The sequence below is a fragment of the Pantherophis guttatus genome, chromosome 7, assembly GCF_059756535.1.
Source record: "Pantherophis guttatus breed Tessera chromosome 7, ASM5975653v1, whole genome shotgun sequence".
In the NCBI taxonomy this organism is placed as follows: domain Eukaryota; kingdom Metazoa; phylum Chordata; class Lepidosauria; order Squamata; family Colubridae; genus Pantherophis; species Pantherophis guttatus.
Window position 1 is genome coordinate 91561124 of NC_142069.1, and position 26975 is coordinate 91588098.

Below are 26975 nucleotides of genomic sequence, written 5' to 3' on the forward strand. Positions count from 1 at the left end.
CGGAGTCCTGAAGAGAGGCACAGGGGAGGAAAATGCGTTTAAAATTCTGGAAATGAGGTTGCAATGTTCAACAGCACTTGCCTTGACTGACCGAGGTCACGGCGTTGGACCAAATGCAGGGAAAATCAGAAGGGGGAAAAAAAAATTAGGAGGAAAAGAGAGGTAAGACAAATGGCCTTCCATAATAAAACAGAGGACAACTTCCTAGCTCAGACCAAGAGTCACAACGCTACAAACTGGAAGTGGTTGGACAAACGGAATGACTTTCCATGTGCAAGGACCATCCATTTCCTAAGATTGGCCCTTTGAAGGAGAAAGTGAGAAATGGAACAGAAATAGAATTCTTTATTGGCCAAGTGTGATCAGACACACAAGGAATTTGTCTGTGGTGCATAAGCTCTCAGTGTACATAAAAGCTGTAAGTGATAAATCATGACCATAGTCATCATAAAAAATACATTCATCTAATTCCTAAGATACAACACTGAGTGATAGTCCTAGGATACTAAATAAGACATCAACATAAATCGTTTTATTTAGGAAACTAAATAAAACAATATTTATTTTTATTTATTTTATTACTCATATTTCTATGCTGCCCACTCTCCGAGGACTCTGGGCGGCTTACACCAAAGACAGTATACTAAATAGCATATTGCCCCCAACAATCTGGGTCCTCATTTTACCCATCTCGGAAGGATGGAAGGCTGAGTCAACCTTGAGCCGGTGAGATTTGATCCGCTGATCTGCTGAACTAGCGGTCAGCTGAAGTAGCTGCAGTACTGCACCCTAACCACTGCGCCACCTCGCATTATAAATCGTAAAGATACAAGCAACAAAATTATAATCATAAGTAGAATAGAATAGAATAGAATAGAATAGAATAGAATAGAATAGAATAGAATAGAATAGAATAGAATAGAATAGAATAGAATTCTTTATTGGCCAAGTGTGATTGGACACACAAGGAATTTGTCTTTGGTGCATAGACTCTTGGTGTGCATAAAAGAAAAGATATGTTCATCAAGAATCATAAGGTACAACGCTTAATGATAATCATAGGGAACAAATAAGCAATCAAAATCAGTGGTGAAATCCAATATTTTTTACTACCAGTTCTGTGGGTGTGGCTTGGTAGGCATGGCAAGGGAAGGATACTGCAAAATCCCCATTCCCTCCCCACTCCTGGGGGAAAGATATTGCAAAATCTCCATTCCCTCCCCACTCTGTGGCCAGCCAGAGGTGGTATTTGCCGGTTTTCTGAACTGCTCAAAATTTCCGCTACCGGTTCTCCAGAACCTGTCAGAACCTGCTGGATTTCACCCCTGAATCAAATCATATTAGGAAACAGTCAATATAAATCTTAAGGATACCAGCAACAAGGTTACAGTCGTACAGTCATAAGTGGGAAGAGATGGGTGATAGGAAGGATGAGAAGAGGAATAGTAATGCAGACTTAGTGGATAGTTTGACAGTGTTGTGGGAATTAGTTGTTTACAGAGTGATGGCATGCAGGAAAAAAACTGTCCTTGTGTCTAGTTGTTCTGGTGTGCAATGCTCTATAACAGGGGTGTCAAACTCAATGCGGGGTGCTTAGATCTGGCCCGCAGGGCTGTCCTAGAAACAGCAAAGGACTTGTCCGCGGTGCCTGTACCAGCGAAAACGGAGCTCAGGGGGAGCCTGAGCTCCGTTTTCAATGGCAGAGGGTTGCAGGAAGCCAACACAGCCGAAAACGGAGCAAGTGAGGACTACGGGTGGCCCTCCCGAGCTCCATTTTCACTGGTAGAGGGTTGCAGGACACCGTCGCAGCCAAAAATGGAGCTTGGGAGCCCGTTTTCGCTGGCATAGCACTCAGATTGCCACAGGCACTCCCGACACGAGTGATGTCGAGCTGGCCACAGCCGTGCCAAAGTAAATCAATGTACTTTGATTGTAAACACAGATGAAAAATACAAAAAAGGGAAAAATCAACAAGTGACATGAAAAAGAAAACAAAGACTGCAAAAATATGCCTTGCTTAGAACAAAACACATCATTTCTGAAAGGCAACATTAAGCTTGATTGAGCCTAATAATAATTAATAAACCTTTCTGCTTCGTTGCCAGTTCAAAAGTAAACAGCAAACGCAGACTGCAGGTGTCCAGTTTTTTTTTCTAAAAATTAATCCTTCTTAGTTCCTTTGATCAGTAAAGATTATACTTAATCTGCTACAAAACCTCTCTAAATTAGCTATTTTTTTCTCCAAAGTCTTTCCTCTCCAATTTTCAGCTTCTAGGAGTCAACAGGTGAAAAATCCGGAAGGGGAATCTTCATCGCTGGAAGTTGTCCAAGTTAGGAAGAACTCAGCTAGGTCTTGCAACCAATTTTGGTCTGTTCTGCTTGGCAACGTATATGACCGTCTTAAAAGTGATTATTCCCATAATGATGGGGGGAAAGACCAAAAGGAGGCTAGGAGGCCCTTAAGAACATCCATACATCCCATTAATTTACTTAACCTCAGTTTCCATTTGAGGAAATCACAGGGTACGAGCAGCAACTAACGGTTCAGTTACAAGGAAATGATGTTTATGGTTAGAATGGACTTTAGTCATGGATACCCAAAGATCATTTGGATAAGCAATGGTGGAAACTAATTAAGGAGAGAAGCAACCTAGAACTAAGGAGGAATTTCCTGACAGTGAGAACAATTAACCAGTGGAACAACCTGCCTCCAGAAGTTGTGAATGCTCCAACACTGGAAGTTTTCAAGATGACAGTGGACAGCCATTTGCCTGGAATGGTAGGATGTTTGGACAGGGGGTTGGACTAGAAGACCTCCAAGGTCCCTTCCCATCCTATTATTCTATTCTATTTGCAACCTTCCCAGTTGCCTCTTGATGGAAAGGCAGAGCATAAATGGACTAAAGAAAGAAAGAAAGAGGAGACCTCAATCTCCACGCTAAACATACAGAAGTAATTCATTTCAATAGCTTCACTTCTAACTAGTTCATCCTTCTGTTCTGGAGAAAAGAGGGGGGGGGAAAGAGCCTTGGTAGTACAGTGGTCTAAGGCACCCTGTTATTAAGCTGGTTATTAAGACCAGCTGCCTGCAATTACTGCATGTTCAAATCTCGCCAAGGCTCAAGGTTGACTCAGCCTCCCATCCTTTCTAAGGTAGGTAAATTGAGGACCCAGTTGTGGGGGCAATAAGCTGACTTTGTATAAATATACAAAAGTATGAAGGCTATTGCTGAGCACATTGTAAGCTGCCCTGAGTCTCCGGAGAAGGGCGGCATATAAATCAAATAAAAAAAAAAAAAGAGGGAAAAGGGAAAGAGGGAAAATGGAGGGAAAGAGAGAAAAGACAAGGGAAAGAGAAAGAGAGAAATTAAAAGAAAAAGAGAGAAAAGAAGGGAAGGGGAAAAAGAGGGAAAAGGGAAAGACAGAAAGGGGAGGAAGGAAAGGAAAAGAGAGAAAGGGGAAAATGGAAAGAGGAGGGAAAGAGAGAAAGGAAAAGAGAGAAAAGACAAGAGAAAGAGAGGAAGGGAAAGAGAGAAATTAAAAGGAAAAGAGAGAAAAGAAGGGAAGGGGAAAAAGAGGGGAAAGGGAAAGACAGAAAGGGGAAGAAAGAAAGGGAAAGAGAGAAAGGGGAAAACAGAAAGAGGAGGGAAAGAGAGAAAGGGATAGGGGAAGAAAGAAAAACAAGGGAAAGAAAATGAGGGGAAAGGGAAAGACAGAAAGGGAAGAGAGAAAGGGAAAGAAAGGAGGAAAAAAGAGAAAGGGAAAGGGAGAAAAGAAAAGGAGGAGAAAAGGAAAGACAAAAAGGGAAAGAAAGGAGAGAAAGCTAGAAAAGACAAGAGGAAGAGGAAGAGGGGGGAAAAAGGGGAAAGAGGGAAAGAAAGGAGGGAAAGGGAGAAAAGCCCAGGAGAAAAAGAGAGGGGAAGAGGGGAAAGGACCTGGCGGCTTCCCAAGGCGCGTCCTCGCTTCTTGCCGGGGCCGCGGAGCGAGTCAACTCCCCGGAAAAGCCGGGGCGGAGGCTCTTCCTTGCGTCAGCTGACCGGAGCCAGCAGAGAGCGGGGCGAGGATTCTCCGGCCGGCCGCTCCACCGCGCCCTCCTTTGCGCTCTCCTGTTTGCGCTTTTACGCACCAGCCGGGCCGCCTTGGCACCCAACAGCCGCTGCCCGGCCGGGCCCTGCAGCGGGGGCCCCTGAGCCACTGAGCCGGGGGAAGAGCCCGCTTGGAGCCGCCGCCCCGGGGAAGCCCGCCCCGGAGCTCCTGCCCGTCCGAATGGGCCACTAAGCGGGGTCTCCTTTCCTTTCCCTCTCCGGCCCTGGAAAGGCTTCCTCTGCGCCCCGTTTCTTGCAGCCGCTTTTGCAAAAGGTAAGGAAGGTTGGGGAAGGGCCTGGCCCGATCCAAGCAAGGAGCTACGCATCCGGAGACTGCGCTCAGCCCTTGGCCAGTGCTTGCAATGCTCCTGTCTCTTCTTTGCATGCAGGGGGTCCTCGACTTGCAACAGGCTTGCTTTGCGGAATCGGTTGGCCCACAAGATATATATATATAGGGGAGGAGCTTGGATTTCTCCAAAGTGAAGACAACACAGGTAAATTCTGGACTTCGTTTAGTGACTGTTTGCAATTACAGCGACCGGTTTTTTCCACACTTACGACCTTTGCAGCGTTCCCCACGGTCACGCCATCAAAATTCGGATGCAGCGGATTCATATTTATGACTTTTATTGTGTCCCCGGGGTCACGCACAGTCCCCTTTTGCGACCTGACAAAGCAAAGTCAGTGAAGAAGACAGGTTCGCTTAATAACCGGGTTACTAACTTATCAATGGCAGCGATTCGCTTAACAACGGTGGGCAGAAAAGTCATAAAACGGGGCAAAACTCACGTCATAACAGAAATGCTGGGCCCAATTGTGATTGTAAGTCAAGGATTATACCAAGATTCAGTTTCAGCGAGAGGCCTTTCCTGGCCCTGCCACCACAGAGATCAATAAACAGAATAACAAAGAGCGGGAAGGGACCTCGGAGGTCTTGTAGCCCAACCCCCTGCTTAAGCAAGAGGCCCTCTGCCATTTTGTCCAGTCTCTTCTTAAAAACCTCCAGTGATGGAGCATTCACAACTTCTGGAGTCAAGATTTGGAGCAGGGCCCTTCCTGAAATGAGAACAGGTTTTATCCAAGCAGGAAAAGGGGTCTCTTATTGCTTTGGGGGAAATTGCTGTTTCCCCCCACTCCATCACATACTGGCATCACCGATTTACATGCATGAATGCTCAGAGCTGGAGCACCCCAAATCATGGAAAGATCAACCACTTTCCTACAAGTAGCAACAGGTAAACTGTAGGAACTTTTTTCCAAGCCATCTTTCTGCTCATGTGATTTTTCAGTTTGCAATTCAAGGGGCCTTCAGATTAGGCTCAAGGATAGAGCGATTACCAAATACGATAAAACTCCAAAAGTCTTTTTATAATCTCAGGAGTTTCTTGTGCTTCGCCAGCCAGTGCAAAGCAGCGTTTTTTCAAACTTGGAAAACTTTTAAGAGGACGTGGACTTAAAACTCCCAGAATTCTTGAGGAAAGCTGGATAAGGTGTGTGTGGACTTCAGCATCCAGAATTGTCCTGCACGCTGGCCGAGGACTTCTGGGAGTTGAAATCCACGCCTCTTCAAACTGCCAAATTTTTTTGGTCGGGGGGAACTGTTTGTAGAGGAAGATGAAGACTTTAAAAGGGTAATCCGTCCTGGCCAAAACGGTTATTTTGCACAATAACTTTGCCAAAGCCTGAAATGCTGGGAAAGAGAAAAAATACCCAACATTTTGGTCCACTGAGAAATTTGTTTTAATAATGAGCGCAAGGTTTCTTATTCCTTAAAAATAGGAAGAAGGCATCTTAAGTTTCCATCCGCAGTTACATTAAATGTTATTTTCCTTTTGTTTGTGGTTAGTAAAACACTTGAGGGTGTTTATTACTAATTTGGTTACACATTTGAGCTTTTGTTACATTTCTTTTTTTTAAATTTGGATCCCTATTCTTAGTTAAGTTTTAGGCTGCTCTTTTCTGGATTGGCTTACTTGTTGGAAATAGCATAGAAGGGTCATATGATTTGAGGTTTTATCTTGAAGAAAAGTTGTGACTTCAGGTTTTTGAAAATAATTTGGGCCCTTTAGAATGAGAGGGGAAATGTTGAGTTAAAGACACACTGGCCTGTTTGTAATTTTGCTCCAGGAGTCATGTTTTACCAAATGAAAATATTTTTTTAGGAAACTATAAAGTGTACTGTATATTAATAGAAACCGTAAAAGGCTTAGAGGCTTTATTTTGTTCAATAGGCTTACTATAATGAACGTGGAATATGAGTGCTTTGATAATGACTAGTTGTAGTCACAGTGAACAAGAAAGTACTTCGTTTCTTGTTGGGATCCGTAAATTATAACATGTTTTAATCACGAAGAGCATTTAATGATTTTGATTGTTAATTCAGCTAATTCTACTATCATCCCGATTTATTTCTGAGTTTCTTCAAAGAACTGTCCTGAAATAGATGTTTTTTCTAAGCTTTTTAATTTGAATTACAACTAATGATTGCAGAAGAGTTTAATATTGTTAAGAACTTCCGGTTGAGCAGAAAGCTCCTTTTTTTAAACAAATCATATTTAGAAAATTGGAATACATTCAAAGCATATATTCTAGAACCTGATAGATATTTGATGTTAGACTGGGAAAAAAAAAAGAATAATAAAGACATGTTCCAGTATTCTGTCTGGAGCTTTAAAACCAACTAATTTTAGATGATTTTAGAATGCTTCATTAAAAAGTTATTTATAAGTACCCTGTGGTAAGATGGGTGGCCAATAAATTTGACGAATATATTAACAAAAGAAAAAACCTTTTTAATGCAAACTCCATTAAACTTTTAACTCTTTGGGACTCTTGCAAGATATATGTTTGCTACAGCTAGGAAGAAACCTATCAATTTTAGTTTTATACATTTGGAAAAAAAATAGTTAAATATCTATCGCTGTTTTATGTCAGAAATCATATGGAGGAATCTTATAGACTAGAGCATGTATGTAAAGCTAAGGGAAAATTGGGGCAATTATATTATGAATACTGTAAGTACTTTTTTAAATGCACAGAAGAAAAATACTGTCAATTGGGTGTGAAAACTGTTGACTGAAGCAATCAAAATATCTGAATCTTATCTCTGGAATTCAGGCCAGAAACAGTCATATATTGCCATTGTATTCAGAGACACAGTCTATTAGTCACCAGGTTTTTATTTTTATGTTTATTCTCAAGTACTGCATATCAATCAGATTGAACTGCAAAACTGAATAACAGGTTTTTGGGGACGGAAATTCTCAAGTGTAATACATAAAAGCAATTTGGCATAACCATAGCTAATAACAAAAAAATAACAGATTTATAAAATGAAGGAAAGTTCCTAAAATCCCCATTGAATGTAAAATCCTTATAGGTTTATTAGCAGAAGTCATTAATGAGTTATTTAATCGTACTAAAAAAATTCCTTTTTCATTCTGTGAGGCTCCTAGTACCAGACCAAAATCAGAGGAAGATTCAGAGAAAGAATTATAGACCGATATTGATTGCTTAATGTGGATGCATAGATTCTGGATTCTGATTACAAAACATATTGCTATTTATAGTTTATCTAACTTGTCTGAAACAGACAGATCTCTGATAATATTTTAATAGTCATATAATTATATGAATATGATTTTAATGATTTGCTGTTTTGAAAATTGAAAATAGCTGTGCATAACTTATATCACTCAGGGGAAACACTTGTATAATTTTGGTGACCTCAGAAGCTTAATGGATTAAACCATAGTTTGAATTTAGATAGCAAACTCCATAACTTAAGTTAGATGGGAAGTTGCAGAAAGCATACAAAAAGCATTTTTTTAAAAAGTGTACAAAGGTTAAAATTGGAGAGTCTAGATGAGTTTTTCAAACTTGGCAATTTTAAGACGTGTAAACTTCAACTCTCACAATTCCCCAGTGGAGAATTCTTAAAATTGCCAAGTTTGAAAAACTGGTTTATCCAATTTTAACCCTCCTTTAAAAAAAAAAAAAAATCCCAGTGGGGAATTCTGGAAGTTGTAGTCCACGCGTTTTAAAACCACCCTGTTCTAGATCAGGGTCTGGTATTAAGATTGTTTTTCTTTTCTTTCTCTCCATTCCTTTTTATTTAAAAAAAAAAAAACTGAAGCTACAGGAGCCATGTCGAAGAAGCCTTTAAACATCCCTCTGGAAAACGGAAAGTCGGAGAAGTCCGAAGTGGAGAATGGACACCCCAACCTGATGCCACCCACCCTCAGCACCTCCAGTGTGGAAGAGATGGTCCAACAGATGAAAGAACTCATCACGGAGAACAACGAGCTTAAAGGTGAACGTTCAGCATCGAACATTGGCGAGCAGGTCCTTCTCGGACCTCTTATGTTCCACAGAGGATACCGCCTCTAGGTCTCTTCACCCTGTAGTAAGAATTACTACTAAACACTTAGGCTTAAGATGCCCTGGACTTACACGAGTCTAGTCCCTTTGATCTTTGGGGATATAGGCAAGTGATTAAATTCTAATTGTTTTCTATTTTCTATATTTTAATGAAGAGAAGGATCGGGTGACTCGATAGCAGTGGTCCAATATCTGGGGGGTTGCCACAAGGAGGAGGGGATCAACTTATTCTCCAAAGCACCTGAAGGCAGGACAAGAAGCAATGGCTTTCGCATGGCAGGGGAAGGATACTGCAAAATCTCCATTCCCACCCCACTCCAGGGGAAGGATACTGCAAAATCCCCATTCCCACCCCACTCCAGGGGAAGGAAACTGCAAAATCCCCATTCCCATCCCACTCGGGGGCCAGCCAGAGGTGGTATTTTCCGTTTTTCTGAACTACTCAAAATTTCCGCTACCGGTTCTCCAGAACCTGCTGGATTTTACCCCTGGTGTAAGGCCCTCCTCAAAGTATTTCTTGCAATATTGGTAGATGGTTAGTGCCAGTGGTGGTATTCATCTGGTTCGGACCGATTCGGCCGAACCGGTAGCGGGAACCGTGAGTGGGCCTGCTCACCCGGCCTGGCGCTATGCTGTCTTATTTAGTCACGTTTTCGAGGCCGGCTGCCTGTGCGGAAGACACGCGCGGTGAACCAGTTGTAAAAATATGTAAAACCCACCACTTCCCGCCCTCCCCAAAATTTTTCCTTGAACCCACGTTCAGTGTTTTTAGGGAACGGGTCATGCGAACACCTAACTGAGTATTTCTTGGGGTCAACCAGAAGCCATGAGGCAACGGAACCAAGCCATGAAGGACCGTTTCGAGGAGCTTTCCGCCTGGAAGGAGAAATTGAAAGATGAACGGGAATTTTACGAATCGAAATTCAAGGAAGCCCGGCAGTGTTTGGCAGCCAAGTGTCTGGAGAATGAAAGCCTCCACCAGAAGCTCCAAAGCCTGGAAGAAAAAGAAGGAAGGAGCACCACGGTAAGTGAAAAACAAGATTTTTGACTTTGTCTGGGGCCGAGAAGGAAGAGGGAGGGCTCCCAAATTGAAAAACCAGCCAGAAAAAAAAAAAACGTTTACAGGTAGTCCTTGACTTACAACCACAACGGAGCCCAAAACTGATAACGCTGAGTGAAAAATTTGTTTAAGTGAGTTTTGCCCCGTTCTACGACTTTTCTTGCCACCGTTATTAAGTGAATCACTTGCCATCGATAAGTTAGCAACCTGGTTATTAAGTGAATCTGGCTTCCCCCCGTAGACTTCGCTTGTCAGAAGGTCGCAAAAGGGGGATCGCGTGACCCTGGGACGCTACGACCGTCATAAGTATGAATCGGTTGCTAAGTGCCTGAATTTTGATCACGGGAATGCTACAAGGTCGTAACTATGAAAAATGTTCCTAAGTCCCCCTTTTTTCAGTGCCGTTTTCATTTAGTGACCGTTGTAACTTTGCACGGTCACTAAATGAAGCGTTGTAAGTCGAGGACTTTCTGTATTTATTGCCTTATGACAGTCGGACGGTTGGAACCTTTCACGGTTTGGCCCATAACATCTCGGCCGCTCTGGAAGGCAAGTCACACCTGGGTTTCTTCTCCTAGGAGAGTCCCGTTTTGAGGAAGGAGATGACCCAAGAGGTGGAACAACTGAAGGCTCAGGTGGCCAAGCTGCAGGCCGAAAAGGCGGACCTGGTAGCCATCATCTCGGAGCTGCAGCTGAAGCTCAACGCGGCCGCGGCCGAAGACTCCTTCGTCGAGATCAGAATGCATGTAAGCGTCCTCCGATCCTCCCTCAAGAAGGATCCGGTCATTGGCGGGCAGTTTTCTCAATCTTATGTACAGATCTTCAAACCCAAAACCTGTTTAATGGGCATTATGAACTCAGACATCATCATCATTTAACGATCCCATAATCCTCTGCAGGGTGAAGTCTGGGCAACTGAAGGGAGCTGAGTGTTTACTGGCCGGATGCCTTTCCTGTCGCCAATGCGGAGTTTTGTTCAGCAGATATATTCTCTAAAATTTTAAAAGAATTAAAATTTTATTGTACTAAGACCCAACTGGAAAATAAGCCCTAGCATGATGCTCTTATTATAAGCCCTACCCCAAAAATAAGCCCCAGTTAAGATCGTCAGCCAGAACAAACACATTGAATACAATATTTCCCTGAAAATAAGACCTACCCGGAAAATAAGCCCTAATTGCATCTTTTGGAGCAAAAAATCAATATAAGACCTGGTCTTATTTTCGGGGAAACACGGTAATTATTAATGTAATAGTGTAATACACGAAGTACTAATGTAATTACTCATGTAATTAACAATTGCAAGGATTCGCTTAACAGCGGTGGCAAGAAAGGGTTGTAAAACAGGGCAAGACTCACTTAACAACTGTCACTCTTAGTGACATAAATTTTGGGCCGTAAGGCGAGGACTACCCATAGCCTCAGAGGTGGCAACCCCGATTATTTAATCTCCGGGATGGATTTGGAAGTGGGTGAGGAGGGGCAAAGGAAAAAGAAGGGAAACCTTAAAATTGTAGAGATCCAAGGTGGATGAGAACTTTAAAAGGATTCACTTCGCTTACAGTTTGCCAGCTTTCCTTCTCCCCGCCACCACACACACCCCTCCCCAAAATCAGCTTGGCTGGTTTGTTTGCCAGAAAAAAAACTCTCATTTACTCTGCTTCTTACAACCTGTTTTTAAACTGCTGTGTAGTTACATGTATGTATCTGTATGTAAATCCCCATCCAAAGCACTTTTTTTAAAAAAAGAAAATTTTATGGTAATATGCAACAAGTCTCTCTTAACAACTTTCTCGCTTAGCAACAGAAATGTTGGACTCAGTTCTGGACTACCTGTAATTTAGACTTGGGGTGGGAGGGGAAGGGTATTCATGTGTTAATTAGGAAATCCTGTGACTCCTCTTCATAAAATGGTAATAAAGGTTTTCTTCTATGAGATTACCGTAATTTTGAGCTGGTCCCACTTCGTTTCTTAAACCAGGAAATGCTTTTAGCAAACATGTTAAAATACACTTTTGTTTGTATTTGTATTTCCTAAAAAAGACTTCTATCTGCTAACGTTCCTTAAAAGTGTGGTCGTTTTTCTAGGCTTGTGACCACTGTAGGCCACTTAACAAAAATGCAAATTGTACAAGCTGAATGTAATGTTACCCGTGAGCAGCTGGCTCACTTTTTTTTTTTGCTTTAATTTATATGCCGCCCTTCTCCGGAGACTCAGGGCGGCTTACAGTGCGTTAAGCAATAGCCTTCATACTTTTTTGTATATTTATACAAAGTCAGCTTATTGCCCCCACAAACTGGGTCTTCAATTTACCTACCTTAGAAAGGATGGAAGGCTGAGTTCAACCTTGAGCCTGGTAAGGTTCGAACTTGCAGTAATTGCAAGCAGCAGTTGTTAATAACAGTGCTTTAGTCCACTGTACTACAGGCTACATTGCCAGTCCTACCCCAAAAATAAGCCCCAGTTAAGATCATCACACAGACAGATGCACTGCGTAACATATTTTCCCCGAAAATAAGACCTACCTGGAAATTAAGTCCTATCTGGCATCTTTTGGAGCCAAAAATTAATATAAGACCAGGTCTTATTTTCAGGCAAACACAGGTAATTCCTTCTTTTGACACACCCATAAAGTGTGCTTATTCGGAGACGGGAAACCAGTCGATCGAAGTGACAAAGCCATTCGTTGTTTTCTACAGGAAGGAGAAGCGGAGGGGTCTGTGAAAGGACATCAGGATGCAGACGTGAAAAGAATAAACGGGAACGCAGCTATGTACGTGTGAGTAGATTTTCTCAGCTCTTTCGAACATCTGCTTCTGTCCTGCCCTCCTTTTCCAGGTTGGTCGACAGCTGTTTGGACAGCTGCTGAAAAGGAGAATATTCTACATCCACAGGTAGTCCTGGACTTACGAGCGTCACTGAGCCCAACATTTCTGTTGCTAAGTGAGGCATTGGTTAAGTGAGTTTTACAACTTTCCTCGCCACCGTTGTTAAGCGAATCATTGCAGTTGATAAGTTAGTAACCCAGTTGTTAAGCGAATCGGGGTTCTCCCCCATCTTAGAAGGTCACAAAAAGGACTCCAGGGATTCTGCGGCCATCATAAATATGAACCCGTTGCCAAACATCTGAATTTTTATCATTGACCATGGGGAATCCTGTAATGATTGTAAGTGTGCAAGAAGTCACTTTTTTTGGGGTGCCGTTATTAACTTTGGACAGTCACTAAATGAACTGTTGTAAGTCGAGGACTCTCTGTATCTGGAAGGGGCTGAAGACAGACCCTTCCCTAATTCACATGAGTATAAGAAGTGAGGAGGTACAGTGCAAGCAACTTGCAAGATTCTATTATGATTATTATTACTATACTTAGTAAAAGTGGCCTTAGTAAAAGTGGCCTTAGCCTTGTGGTGGAGTTGATCTCCTGGTGTGGTCTACCTGGTGGGTAGACTTAGGTCGAAATCCAAATTCAGTCGTGAATTCACTTATTGGGTGAATTGCTTGTTGGTTGAGCTCCATAACTGAATCTGGATTTCAACCTTCCTTAACTTAAGAGGAGAGGTCTTCAAACTTGGCAGCTTTAAGTCTTGTGGACTTCAACTCCCAGAATTCAACCTTCCTTGACTTAAGAGGAGAGGTCTTCAAACTTGGCAGCTTTAAGTCTTGTGGACTTCAACTCCCAGAATTCAACCTTCCTTGACTTAAGAGGAGAGGTCTTCAAACTTGGCAGCTTTAAGTCTTGTGGACTTCAACTCCCAGAATTCAACCTTCCTTGACTTAAGAGGAGAGGTCTTCAAACTTGGCAGCTTTAAGACTTGTGGACTTCAACTCCCAGAATTCAACCTTCCTTGACTTAAGAGGAGAGGTCTTCAAACTTGGCAGCTTTAAGTCTTGTGGACTTCAACTCCCAGAATTCAACCTTCCTTGACTTAAGAGGAGAGGTCTTCAAACTTGGCAGCTTTAAGTCTTGTGGACTTCAACTCCCAGAATTCAACCTTCCTTGACTTAAGAGGAGAGGTCTTCAAACTTGGCAGCTTTAAGACTTGTGGACTTCAACTCCCAAAATTCAACCTTCCTTGACTTAAGAGGAGAGGTCTTCAAACTTGGCAGCTTTAAGACTTGTGGACTTCAACTCCTAGAATTAGCTGGCTGGAGAATTCTGGGAGTTTAAATCCACAAGTCTTAAAGCTGCCAAGTTTGGAGACCCCTGACTTAAGAGTAAGGGAGTGCTCATCATTTCATCCCAAATGTGTCTTTTCTATCTTATTAAAGCCGGAATAAATCTGTGGACGAAGCCAGGAAATACTTGGAAAAAGAAGAATTAACCGTCAGCCAGCTTCTGCATTCCCTCAGGACCGAAACTCAGAAGCGGGAAGCCCTGGAAAATAAGATGCAGGAACTGAAGGACAAGTGTCAACAGTCTGTATTCTTCTAGTTGTATCCGATATCTTTGCTTCAACCTTTGTGCTTCAGCCATTCTCTCGCTTCCGTGTGTAACTCTGTAGTATCTCCATCTCGGCGTCCTTGCCCCAAACAAGGTTTTGGTGTTCTCCAGCCAATCAACACCAAAAAGGTGGAGATGGAGTTGAACTTCATCTCACCTACTTCTAGGAGACCAGAAGTAGGGAGAGCAACCCAGCTGTGGTGGGACAGATGGGAAGAAGGCAACGCAAACAAGCGTGTTAGCTTGGAGGAAGTAGGTGGAAGGCCACCAATGGTTAGCCGTCCCATTGTGCATCTCCACAGGAAGTGCTGACAATGGTTGTTGTAGCCTTTCCTGTTGGATAGGAGCCAAGCCATAGAGTTGACTCATTTTCAGTGGCTAGAAAGGTCTTCAGCTTCATGGCACGTATCTCAGATAGTCCAGTTTTTAAAAACTTTGTAAAGAGGTGATAAGAGGCCTTATCAGTGCTCAGGTCATACCACTATGGCTCTTGAGCATCCAAAAAAGCTTCAAGCATGTTCTTGGGCATTTATATGACCTTAATATAAGACGTTTATGTTATGGCTCTCGGCAATTTGAGATGCAACTTGAGTTAAACAGCTCGTCCTTCAAATCTTTTTTTAAATCTTTTTTATTTTATTCGAAAGGTTAAAATGCAAAACGAGAATAAATTAAACAGCGATAAAACCAAACCAAACAAAAAAACATTGAAAAAAATGTGAATTTAAAAAAACAAAAAAGATATATAATTATCCCCCCCTTAAACGCCAATAAATCTATTGTAACAATAGCTTGTCCCCTTTGCAAAGCAGGTCCAAAATGTTTAAGCTTGTACATCTGTTTGCATGTGCATCCATTTGCAACATCCTTCAAATTCTGCAAAAAAAATATTCAAGCTAAATACGCTTTGATCAGACGTTCTAGATGAATGTTTCACCGGAAACCTTGCTTTCCGCAGGCTGTTGAGTTTGAAAAAGAAAACAAATGACAAAGGCACTCAAACGGAACCAGAAACCAACAAGAAAGAAGAGAGAAGTGAAAGTGTAAGTACTACCCATTTACCAATAGAAGAAAATATTTGTAGCTCAGGGTTGAGATGTGGGGGTCCTTGGTGCTCTCTGAGCTTGATGATTTTCTTGCAGACATTTCATGACCCAACTAGGGAACATCATCAGTGCTGAAAGAGGAAGAGGAGGAGGAGGACTGTGGGGTCCTTGGTACTCTCTGAACTTGGGGATTTTCTTGGTGTTTGGTAATGAAACATCTGCAAGAAAACCACCAAGTTCAGAAAGCATCAAAGACCTCCACAGTCGTCTTTCTACTCCTCCTCCTCCTCTTCCTCCTCCTCTTCCTCCTCCTCTTCCTCTCCACACCCACACACACCCTGTCGAAGCGTGACTCAGCCTCGTTCCCCCCCCCCACAGGGAAACTAATGAATTAGAAGTGAAACTGTAATTAATTAGAGGTGTATGGATCTTGTTTTCCATGCTGTATGCTTTCAAAGAAGGAAAACCCGAAGTATATAGTCTAAGAAACATTTTATTATAAAGAAATAAAACAAATTTACTACATCGTTACCGGACAAAGGAAAAAGATCAAGAAGCTAGAAAAGAAAGAATGTAGACATGCGCAGTAGTCCAATGTCTCACAAGACCAGTCTTATCTCTATTGCTATAGAGACGTGATAAGGTTCCCCGGCAGACTACCGTAAATCTCAGAATAGATGCTCAGCTGACAAATACTTAACGCAATGACACACCCCTCCCTTCTAATACTGATGGTGTCACACGCACCATTTAAAAATGGGGTGCGTTTTAAACTTGGTTGCAAGTACCCCCCTTCTTTGCTGTCCCCTACTTAAACAGAAAACTCTTCCAACAATGGTGCATTTTGCAGAATCAGCCAGGCGTACACACTGGTTTTGTAGGAGCATCGGGTGTGTGTGTGTGTTATTCTTGAACTGTGCCTCAAGGGCCACAACAAGGGTTTGTTTTAAATTCTGAGCGGGTGGTTTATTTTAGAGTCAGATACCTGTTTGACTTCTGCGTGTGCTGTTAGCTGCATTCTTTCGCGCCTTGTCATGTTTTCAGCAAGACCGGATCGGGGGTTTTTTCGGTTGACCAATTCGCTCTTTTAGGTGGGCAGCGAAGTGGAAGTGCTGAACCTGCAAGTCTCTGCCCTTTTCAGAGAGCTCCAGGAGACCCACGCCAAGTTAAAAGAAGCCGAATTAATTCAGAAAAAGCTGCACGAAAAGTAAGCATCTTATGCTGTCAAAAGCCTTTTTTTAAGTCGAACTCAACTCCGGGAGAAAACATTGAACAATCCAGTAGTATTTCTTGGCCATACAAGAAGTCCTTGACTTATGACGGTTGGTTAAACGATGGTTCAAAGTTACCTCAGCCTCAGCCCATCCTTAAAGACCATTGCACATCCTCAAAGTCATGTAAAGGTAGTCCTTGACTTATGACCACAATTGAGCCCAAAATTTCTGTTGTTCAATGAGACATTTGTTAAGTGAATATTGCCCCCTTTTACGACCTTTCTAGCCACCGTTGTTAAGTGAATCACTGCAGTTCTTAAATTAGTAACCCAGTTGTTAAGAGAATCTGGCTCCCCCCTTGGCTTTGCTCAGCAGGAGGTCGCAAAAATCACGTGAGCCCGGGGACACTGCAACGGTCATAAAGCTGAGTCAGTTGCCAAGCGTCCAAATATTGATCACATGAGCACGGGGATGCTGCAACAGTCGTAAGTGTGCAAAATGGTCATAAGTCACTTTTTTTCACTTTTGTAACTTCAAAGGGTCACTAAACGAACTGTTGTAAGTCGAGGACTATCTGTATGCCGCGCCCCATAATGCTTTACAGGCCTCTCTGGGTGATCTACAATGTGGAAGTATTATTTGCGTCTTGCCCCTAACAATCTGAATCCTTATATTACCAACCTCGGAAGGATGGACGACTGAATCAAGCTTGACCCAGTCAGGATCAAACTGCTGGCAGCCGGCAGAGTCAGCCTGCAATACTGCTTTCTGACCACTGTGCCATGAGAAAGGGAATAAGAGGGAGGAAGGGAAGGGAAGGGAAGGGAAGGGAAAGAAAGAAGGAAGGAGGAAGGAAGGAAGGAAGGAAGGCTGAGTCAACCTTGAGCCGGTCAGAATCAAACTGCTGGCAATCGGCAGAGTCAGCCTGCAATACTGCATTCTGACCACTGTGCCACCAGGAAGGAGGATGAGAAAGGGAATAGGAGGGAGGGAGGAAGGAAGGAAGGCTGAGCCAACCTTGAGCTGGTCAGGATCGAACTGCTGGCAATCGGCAGAGTCAGCCTGCAATACTGCATTCTGACCACTGCGCCACCATGGCGCTCTATCCGAAAAAATACTGGCGGTTCCTTCAGATTTTTAACCCCGTTTCTTCCCTTACGATGTCTCCATTCCCCAGGTGTCAGATTCTCGAAAAGGAACAGCCCGCCAGCGTTGGAGACTTGGATGAGAAGCAACAATTGTTGTACACCATTAAGAAGCTGGAGTTGCAGGTGGAGAGCATGCAGTCCGAAATCAAGCTCGAACAGGCAAAAAACAATGATGAGAAGTGAGTGTGGCCTTGGGAACAGAGAGCAGAGGACTGGACCCCCCCGTCCCAAAGGTGCTTTTCCAAGAGGCAATTGGGCTTCCTTTGTTCGTTTGTTTTCCTTGAAGATGTTTCACTTCTCCTGCAAGAAGCTTCTTCGGTTCTGACTGAACGGTGGAGAAAGGAAGGATTTATATTTATAGAAGCTTCTTGGAAGAAAAGCAAAAACAGTTCAAGGAAAAATACCAAGGAAGTCCAGTTGCCTTTTGGAGTTTAAAAAAAAAAGCATATTTGGGAGAGTCATAGCAAATGTTTTATTTCTTATTTCCTTATCCCCTGTGTATGTTGCCAAGCAGTGTTTCCGGATGGAAAACTGGTTAAAGCTGTGCACTGCAGATTTGGCATTAAAGGTAAAGGTTCCCCTCGCACATATGTGCTAATCGTTCCCGACTCTAGGGGGCAGTGCTCATCTCCGTTTCAAAGCCGAAGAGCCAGCGCTGTCCGAAGACGTCTCCGTGGTCATGTGGCCGGCATGACTCAATGCCAAAGGCGCACGGAGCGCTGTTCCCTTCCCACCAAAGGTGGTCCCTATTTTTCCACTTGCATTTTTTACCTGCTTTCGAACTGCTAGGTTGGCAGAAGCTGGGACAAGTCACGGGAGCTCACCCCGTTACGCGGCAATCGGGATTCGAACCGCCGAACTGCCGACCTTTCGATTGACAAGCTCAGTGTCTTAGCCGCTGAGCCACCGCGTCCCTCAATTTGGCATTAACCAGGGGGAAAGGGGGAGTAGGAGAGACCCTCTGTTGGCGCTTAAATTTTCTCTTCCTCCTCCTCCACCAGAGCCAAATTTCATAGCCTCCAGGACGCCTACGGCAAGCTGGCAAAGGAACTGAACGAGGCTTTGCAGACCGTTGAAGAATTAAAGGGCCAAGAGGTGAGCTTCTCTCTAGACCAGGAGGACCGTGGGAGAAAGGGATGGAGGGGCCTTGTGGGAGAATAGCCCGGGCTTCCCCACTTGCCCCCCGGGCAGAGATTAGAAAGCACTGATCTTGGGGCGGCTGTGAAATGGCTGTGAATATTGAGCCCCACTGAGGACAGCGGGGTTGGGCTAAGGATGGGAAGCCATCTTGGACGGCTACTCCTTAAACCTACACTGGGTTTCCTCCTCTTCTTCCTTCTATCTCCTCTGCCTTTTCCTCCTTTCTGTTTCCTCCTTCTTCTATCTCTTCCTTCACCTACTACTACTACTACCTCCTCTTTTTTCTCCTTCTATCTCCTCCTATCTTCTCTTCCTTCTCCATCTTCCATCTCCTCCTGCTCTTTTTTTATCTCCTCCATCTTCCTCCTCCTCCTTCCTCTTCCTACTCTTATCTCCTCCTTCCTTTTTTCTACCTCCTCCTTCTATCTCCACGTTCTTCTATCTCCTCCTCCTCCTGTCTCCTCCTCTTCCTTCTATCTTCTCTTCCTTCTCCTCCTCCATCTTCTATCTCCTTCTGCTCTTTTTTCATCTCCTCCATCTTCCTCCTCCACTTCCTCCTCCTCCTCCTTCCTCCTCCTCCTGCTCTTATCTCCTCCTTCCTTTTTTCTACCTCCTACTCCTCCTTCTATCTCCACCTTCTCCTGTCTCCTTCTCCTGTCTCCTTCTCCTCTTCCTTCTATCTTCTCTTCCTTCTCCTCCTCCATCTTCTATTTCCTCCTATTCTTTTTCTATCTCCTCCATCTTCCTCTTCCACCTCCCCTCCTCCTATCTCTTCCTTCTCCTCCTCCTGCTCCTCATATCTCCTCTTCCTTCTCCTTCCCTTTTTTCTACCTCCTTCTCCTATCTCCACCTTCTTCTATGTCCTTCTTCTTCTGTCTCCTTCTATCTTCTCTTCCTTCTCCACCTCCATCTTCTATCTCCTCCTGCTCTTTTTTCTATCTCCTCCTCTGCCTCCTCCTCCCTCCTCCTCCTCTTCCTTCCATATGGGATGGTTTTCAACTTCCCAGTTTACATTACATTTCCTGGTAGTCTCTCATCCAAGCAGGAACCGGGTCCAACCCTGCTTAGCCATTTTTTCCCCCAAGATCGACTTGGTGACTGGACCCCTGGAATCCAACAGGTGACATCCTACTGCAGGGGCAGGAATCCAACAGGTAACATCCTGATTCATCCTACTGCAGGGGCAAAGGGCCAACCAGGCGATGTTAGACGAATTAATTCACAAACTGGATCTTGCCGAAAAGGCTCTGGCTGCCAAGCAGTTGCAGATCGACAAAATGAAGCAAACGCTTATGAAGCAAGAAGAAGAGCTGGAGACGATGGCTGTCCTGCGAGCTCAGGTATAGTTGAACAGGGTGAAACTTCCCGGGTCTGGCCTGTAGCTTGAGATTCCTTCCTGGTGGTCTTCCATCCTGATTGGGGACTGGCCCTGCTTAGTTGCGAAGTCCAGTCAGGTCCTGTCGCCTGAAAAAAAGTAGAGGAGATCTTCCTCACTTGATCTCAACTCCTGATGACTTTGTGGATATGTCTACCTAGCTTTTTTGGGGGGCATGGATGTGGTTTGAAATACCTGGGACGTTTTTCAGTTTCCCAGCCAAGGCTAGATTTCGTGGTGGTCTCCCATCCAATCCACACTGGGCCTCGAACCATTTAACTTCTCAGCCCAAACCAAGTCAGCCAGAAGCTGCCAGCCTGGTTAGATAGCAATAGCCCATAGATTTATATACTGCTTCAACTGCTTTGCAGTCCTCTCTAAGCGGTTTACAGAGTCAGCCTCTGGCCCCCAACCATCTGGGTCCTCATTTTACCCACCTCGGAAGGACGGAAGGCGGAGTCAACCTTGAGCCAGTCAGGATCGAATTCCTGGCTGTGGGCAGAGTTAGCCTGCAATACTGCACTCTAACCACTGCACCACCAGGAAGAAGGTTGAGAAAGGAAATAGAAGAGGAAGGAAGGAAGGAAGGAAGGAAGGAAGAAAGGAAGGAAAGAGAAGGAAAGGAAAGGAAAGAAGGAAAGGAAAGGAAAGGAAAGGAAAGGAAAGGAAAGGAAAGAATAGCAATAACACTTAGACATATATACTGCTTCACAGTGCTTTTATAGCCCTCTCTAAGCAGTTGACAGTCAGCCTATTGCCCCCAACCATCTGGGTCCTCATTTTACCGACCTCGGAAGGACGGAAGGCTGAGTCAGCCTTGAGCCGGTCAGGATCAAACTGCTGGCAGTGGGCAGAGTTAGCCTGCAATACTGCACTCTAACCACTGCGCCACCAGGGTTCTTAAGGTGAGCAAGGGTTGAAGATTAGACTTCAGAATGAAAATGTTGGGGACTGTTTGAAGTGAGACCGTCGTTTTCCTGAGCAGATGGAGGTCTACTGCTCCGATTTCCACGCGGAAAGAGAGGCGAGAGAGAAGATCCACGAGGAAAAAGAACAACTAGCCACACAATTGGCGTACTTCTTGGCTGAAAACCAAGAACGTGGAGATCTTGGCAGGTGAGCAACCAATGAAGGACTTCTTTTCCCTCCCTGTCTAGCAAAGAAAGTCTCATCCTTCTCCATCAAGGTTCTTGTCACCTTCTTCAGTTAATTGGACTACTGCAACGCACTCTACATGGGCCTGCCCTTGAAGAGAGTTTGCAAACTTCAGTAGGTCCAGAAGGCAGTGACATGAGCAATGTTGGGTCCACCACATGATACCTTTGTTAATTTAACAGATTAACAGAGTTGGAAGGGACCTTATAGGTCATCTAGTCCAACTCCCCACCCAAGCAGGAGACCCTACACCATTTCTGACAGATGGCAGTCCAGTCTCTTCTTGAAAGCCTCCAGTGATGGAGCTCCCACAACTTCCGAAGGCAACTTCTGTTCCATCAATTGATTGTCCTCACTATCAGAAAATTCCTCCTTATTTCTAGGTTGAATCTCTCCTTGTTCGGTTTCCATCTATTATTCCTTTAGGTGCTTTGGAAAACAGGTTGACCCCCTCCTCTCTGTGGCAGCCTCTCAAATATTGGAAGATGCTCTCCTGTCTCCCCTGGTCCTTCTCTTCACTAGACTAGCCATGCCCAGTTCCTGCAACCGTTCATCGTTTGTTTTAGCCTCCAGTCCCCTAATCATCCTGGTTGCTCTTCTCTGCACTCTTTCTAGAGTCTCAACATCTCTTTTATAGTGTGGTGACCAAAACTGGATGCAATACTCTAGGTGTGGCCTTACTAAGGTTTTACAGAGTGGTATTAGCACCTCACTTGATCTTGATTGTATCCCTCTGTTAATGCAATTTAGGATTGTATTGGCTTTTTTAGCTGCTGCTGCCACTGCTTTGTATGGTATGTTTTCTCACAGTTGACTTCTGAGTTCAGTTCAACTTGCTGGTGGCCTCCCATAAAGTCCTTCCTGGAAGAGGGTAGGGTTACTTCCTTGACTGCTTATCTCCAAGTCTTTCTGACAATTCTAGAAGAGCAGGTATCCCTTCTGTGAAACGATGTCATCTAACAGGATCCAAGAACATGTTCTCTGTCACGGAAGGACATTTCTCCTGAGGTCCAGAGGACCTTCCATCAAGCGTTAATACTGGGGTCTCCAAACCTGGCAGCTAAGATTTACGGACTTCAACTCACGGCTGGTTGAGGAATTCTGGGAATTGAAGTCCCAGAAATCTTAAAATTGGCCAAGTTTGGAGATTCCTGCCTTAAAACGTTCCCCCAAATGTCAGCCACAATAGCCAGGTTTATTATGTTGGTTTGGTTGATAGATCAGAGGTAGGTTTCGAGTCAGATGTTAGCAGCATGGCATTTTATTATTGCTTGCCACAGTTCTTATTTGATTGATCAAGTTCTTGTTCTAAAATTGTCGTTAGTCCATCCATTGTGGCGCCCTCAGATCAGCAACCAAGGAAATCTTTTTAATAAATTTTTAAAAATGAATTCCTCTCGTGGAAGTGGAGAATTGGCCTTTAACATGCACCCCCTTTCTCCTCAGGTGCTCCTTGGCAGAAATGCAAACTCGGCACGGAAGCAGGCTGTCCTCAGATCAAGGTAATTCAACTGAGTCCGTGCAGGAAGGTAGGACAAAATTTGGACAGAATGTAGTCTTTGTTTAGATCACAAATCCAGAGTGGGTTGATGAGAACCTTCCGTTTTGAGAGAAGAAGTGGTTTTACCAATAGAAGTGGATATTCGTAGCTCAGGGTTGAGCTGTGGGGTCCTTTGAGGCCTCTGAGCTTGGGGGCTTTCTTGCAGACGTTTCAGGACCCAACTAGGGAACAACATCAGTGCTAGTAGGATTGTGGGGTTTGTGGATTGGGGTCCTTGGTGCTCTCTGAGCTTGGTGGTGTATCGCTTTGAAAGGAAATGATAGAACCAGGGGGGAAAAATAAAAGGAAAATTGAATTGAATTGTATACAGCTAGTCCTCGACATGCAATAGTTCATTTAGTGACCATTCAAAGTTACAACGGCACGGGGAAAAAAGTGATTTAGGACCATTTTTCACACTTAATAACCGTTGCAACATCCCCACGTGATTTACATTCGGATGCTTGGCAACTGACTCACCTTTATGACAGTTGCCATGATCACGTCGTCCCCTTTTTGTGACCTTCTGATGAGCCAAGTCAGCGGGGAGGACGGATTCACTTAACAACCGTGTGGCTAACTTAACCACTGCAGTGATTTGCTTAACAAGTGTGTCAAGAGAAAGTCGTAACATGGGACAAAATTCATTTAACAAGTGTCTCGCTTAACAACAGAAGCTTGGGGCTCAATTGTGGTCGTAAGTCGAGGACTATGTGTATAAAGAAATAAAGGGAGACTAGTATAGATCTATTCAAGCTATTTAGCTCTCATCAGCTAGCCCTGCCCTTACTCGGATTTGAACTTGGGCTGCCTGCATATTAGGCAGTTGTATTAACCTCTGAGCCACGAGTTCTCCTCCCTTTTATCAGCTTGAGCCAGGAGAGATATTATATAGAAATAGATCTATACTAGTCTCCCTTTATTACTTTATCAGCAAATATAAATTTGGTATAAAATGGTTTGTCGTGAATGCGACTGCTTGAGGGCTCCTGGATTGGAGCTGAAAGGTGAAAGGGAAGCAGGATGCTCCCTCCCACATATTGGGGTAGACCAGGTGCTTCTATAGAAAAACACTTAATATATATATTTATATTTATTTCTTTTTTCAAAAAATGTCTGTACCTGCAGGAGCTGAAGACCAGAATCAGCAACAGCAACCAAGAGATATTCCTATACATTCTTGTCCAAAATGTGGTATAATTCTTCCGGATATAGATACGCTTCAAATTCACGTTATGGACTGTATCATCTAAACACTTTTCTCAGAAATGCTCAGAAACCTGCACTTTGTAAAAAAAAATATATGTGTCCATATGCACCTTGGTTTAGGAAGCATTGGAGACCATAACAGCTTCTTCCTAAGGATTCCCTAGGGAGGTTTAGGATTTACCGTAGTTAGGCATTCAAAATTGACCTTACAAAAACTATAACGTACATCCGTGCAATCTCTTTTCCACCTAGCCGAAGCTAAAATATGTCAGCTGCGTAATCGCTAGGAACAACCACATTTTAAAAGACGACAATGTGGGGATTATTTAACGCAGCTTGTTCAGTAGGAAGAGTGCAGACTGGAAGTCTTACAGAGGCAGCTTCAAAGCTGCGTATTTATATTTAATCGCATATTTTAAAAGGGTTTAAGAAAGATTTTGGAGGTTAAACCCTTTCTGTAGCTGTTTTGACCGGAACGATTCATTTTATAGTCTGAAGGCATCCGTTAAAACTCAAACGATTCTGATGAAATGAGAAGAGGACTTTGGAGGATTTAAACTTTTCACCCTCAACATTTTTGTGTAGCCCTCCGTGTGGTACTGAATAACAGAGGTAAATCACATGGTGAAATACATTGACCAACAGGTAAAATAAAAGTATATTGATTGCCAATTGAGAAAACATTCACACTGGGATGTATGTGATTCTACTCTAAAATAGTCTGAAAGCCGTCGCTGCTATTTGTGGCGTATCTGTAAATGATAAAAGACAGCGAGAGCAATAATAAGAATGCTGATTTTTACTTTTGATTCATTCGATTCTTGCTTAAATTGTGATTATTTCAGCGTGGATCAAAACAGATCACGAATTACTTAACTGATGAAACAGTGCAGGAGTCACTTAGTGGTGTAATTAAATAATATATTTTAAATGTTTATTTTAAAGCTTAATTTTGTACCTCTGATTGTTCCATAAGTACCTTATTAATACAAAGTTTACAGCAAAGCTAGGAAACCATTGAAGGATAATATTTGTGTGGGTCACACTCGCTCACCTGAGTTTTTACAGTGAGTGGTCTTGTTTAAGCTAAATGAAGATTAAATTAATTAACTGCCCAATAAATACTTTGTTGGTCCTTACGTTTGAAATTTCTGTTTAAAGAATCGTCTGGATGTTATACTTGAAAAAAAAAAAAAGACTTAATGGCACAAGTGATAAACGAATTGTATGAATGAAAGAAAACAATAAAGCCATGTTCTGAAATATTTTGTTTTAAAGTTTACTGACGATCCTAGAGGACCTGAATAGCTTTTTAAAAACAGTGTTTTCAAGAGTTTTCGTTGGGTGCAACTGGACAAGATCTTTTAAACACTTCAGAAATTTCTTAATCTGATCTGTTGTCCCAGAAAGCTCCTCTTAGTTTATCCATCATGCGGGCCCAATAACCATACCAGATAGGTGGAAAGGATTAGAACTTTTATTTGCAAATGAAAGCTTGTCCAGAAGCAGCTTACAAAATGGGCACACCCTGGCTTGGAGAAAAACCCCTTTTTAAAATAATTTTGAACAGTGTACATTTGTGTACATCTATGAACCAACCATAAAAATAGGCATCATGGCAAACCAATTATAAAAGATAACCTCGTGCCTACAATTATTCTTCCATAGTCATAGTAACATAGTTCAAGATTCGACTAAACTTGAATTTAAACGAAAGAGTTTATTTTTATCGTTATCGTTCCTGAACAACTTGGTACCAGGGGAAAAGTCTTCACCTTAATGAGCAAGGATTCCTAAATGTAAGGGTTTTTTTACCTATTTCTGTCCTCTTACTTAGCAAGCAGTCAAGACCCTCGTAAAGATTACAGAACACCCTTGCTATTGCTGTGTGCTACACGGATTTAAACGGTTTACAATATTTGGGTAATAAAAATGTGGATTAACATGGGCTGTCTCCGTCAGATTCAGACTCCTACATAAAAAAAAAACTATCAACAAGGAAGAATAATAGGAAGTCCCCACTCTGCCAAGGAACTTTGCAGCCACATCACAAGGAAAGGGGGGCTTCCAACTACTTTCCCACCAGAAATGCAAACCAGCAAAGCACCTTTTTTCTGTAACAACCACCCTGTCAGGCAGGTTAGGCTGAGAGAAGGGAACTGCCCCAAATATATCCAGTGAGCCTCTATATTTAGATCCTGATCTGTTCAGTACCTTCATTGCTACATTATCTTGGTTTGAGGGGTCCTTGGTGCTCTCTGAGGATGCTTGTTTTCTTGCAGACATTTCATGACCCAACTAGGGAACATCAGTGCTAGTAGGGAGTGCAAACAGCACACCTTACTAGCACTGATGATGTTACCTATTCAGGGTAATGGTAACATAAGAAAACAAGCAAGCTCAGAGAGCACCAAGGACCCCTCAGTTCAACCCTGAGCTACAAATATTCTCCTTTATTGATATCTTGGTGTGGTTAATTGCAAAGAAATGTAGATTTAGATTTAAACAAATCTTAAGCAAATTTAGATTTGTTTGCTGCCCATCTCGCTTCGAGGTGATTTTTGGCAGCTTACAAACACTGGAATAAAACCTTAAAATATTAAAAGCCAATATATAGCTTCGGCGTCTTTATCCTGTTTTAACTGAAGCCTGGAGATATGCAGAATTAATTGCTTTTTCAGCAACAACCTGTCTCCTTATACAGCAGAGTCTTAACGGCGTACATCACTATTTTCCTAAATTTTAAGAATCGTGGCTTTTGCACAAAAGTACATATGCGTACACTACACTAATGCTGTAAATGCATTTTAAATGTTTATTGAAGAAGGATGCATCAGCTACATTCACACAACTTGCTTAACCTGGGTCTTGCATTAACCCAGTTTAACCCTTGGGTGAAGTATAAATCCAGTGGGTTACTAGCACAATGCATTAAGGTACTTGGGGGATTGAGGGAGGAAATTGCATTAAGGGAAGCAAAGCACGTGTAGATGCAAACTCCACGTCTTCACGTGTCTAAACTAAGCCTCTGCCCTGCTAGTTGCACTTGGGTGATAAACCCAGCTTTAAAAAATCCCTACATTCTCGCTTCTAGCAACTGCGCATGCGGATCACGGGAGCGACTCTTAATTTTCTTATCTCTTTGGCTCGCTGGGCCGCAGAGCACGCCAATCACATCCC

At 43.2% G+C, this 26975-nt stretch overlaps 1 protein-coding gene across 17 annotated transcripts; it reads left to right on the forward strand.

The window, feature by feature from the left end:
• The first annotated feature begins 3889 nt into the window (after positions 1–3889).
• On the forward strand, positions 3890–25060 carry OPTN (optineurin). 17 transcript variants are annotated; one of them, XM_034422097.3, is made up of 15 exons: positions 3890–4359; positions 4475–4579; positions 8221–8397; positions 9290–9489; positions 10104–10271; positions 12226–12305; positions 13797–13943; positions 14927–15011; positions 16106–16221; positions 17406–17555; positions 18378–18471; positions 19698–19856; positions 20877–21007; positions 22493–22548; positions 23715–25060. In XM_034422097.3, the coding sequence occupies exons 3-15, from the start codon at positions 8232–8234 to the stop codon at positions 23837–23839; spliced, it is 1677 nt and encodes a 558-aa protein (XP_034277988.3). In that variant the 5' UTR covers positions 3890–4359; positions 4475–4579; positions 8221–8231; the 3' UTR covers positions 23840–25060. The 17 variants fall into 17 exon arrangements, with proteins under 17 accessions (XP_034277988.3, XP_034277989.3, XP_034277990.3 ...); XM_034422098.3 differs by having other exon boundaries at positions 3962–4359; positions 9287–9489; positions 12226–12299; XM_034422092.3 differs by having other exon boundaries at positions 3998–4359; positions 9287–9489.
• Positions 25061–26975: the final 1915 nt, after the last annotated feature.

What these genes read in the sequence shown, in the direction of transcription:
- OPTN (XM_034422092.3), top strand. Translation starts at nt 8,232, where the DNA reads ATGTCGAAGAAGCCTTTAAACATCCCTCTGGAAAACGGAAAGTCGGAG. An exon ending in TCGTCGAGATCAGAATGCAT is followed by an intron (nt 10,272 to 12,225) that starts GTAAGCGTCCTC and finishes TGTTTTCTACAG; the next exon opens with GAAGGAGAAGCGGAGGGGTC. An exon ending in GCAAAAAACAATGATGAGAA is followed by an intron (nt 17,556 to 18,377) that starts GTGAGTGTGGCC and finishes CTCCTCCACCAG; the next exon opens with AGCCAAATTTCATAGCCTCC.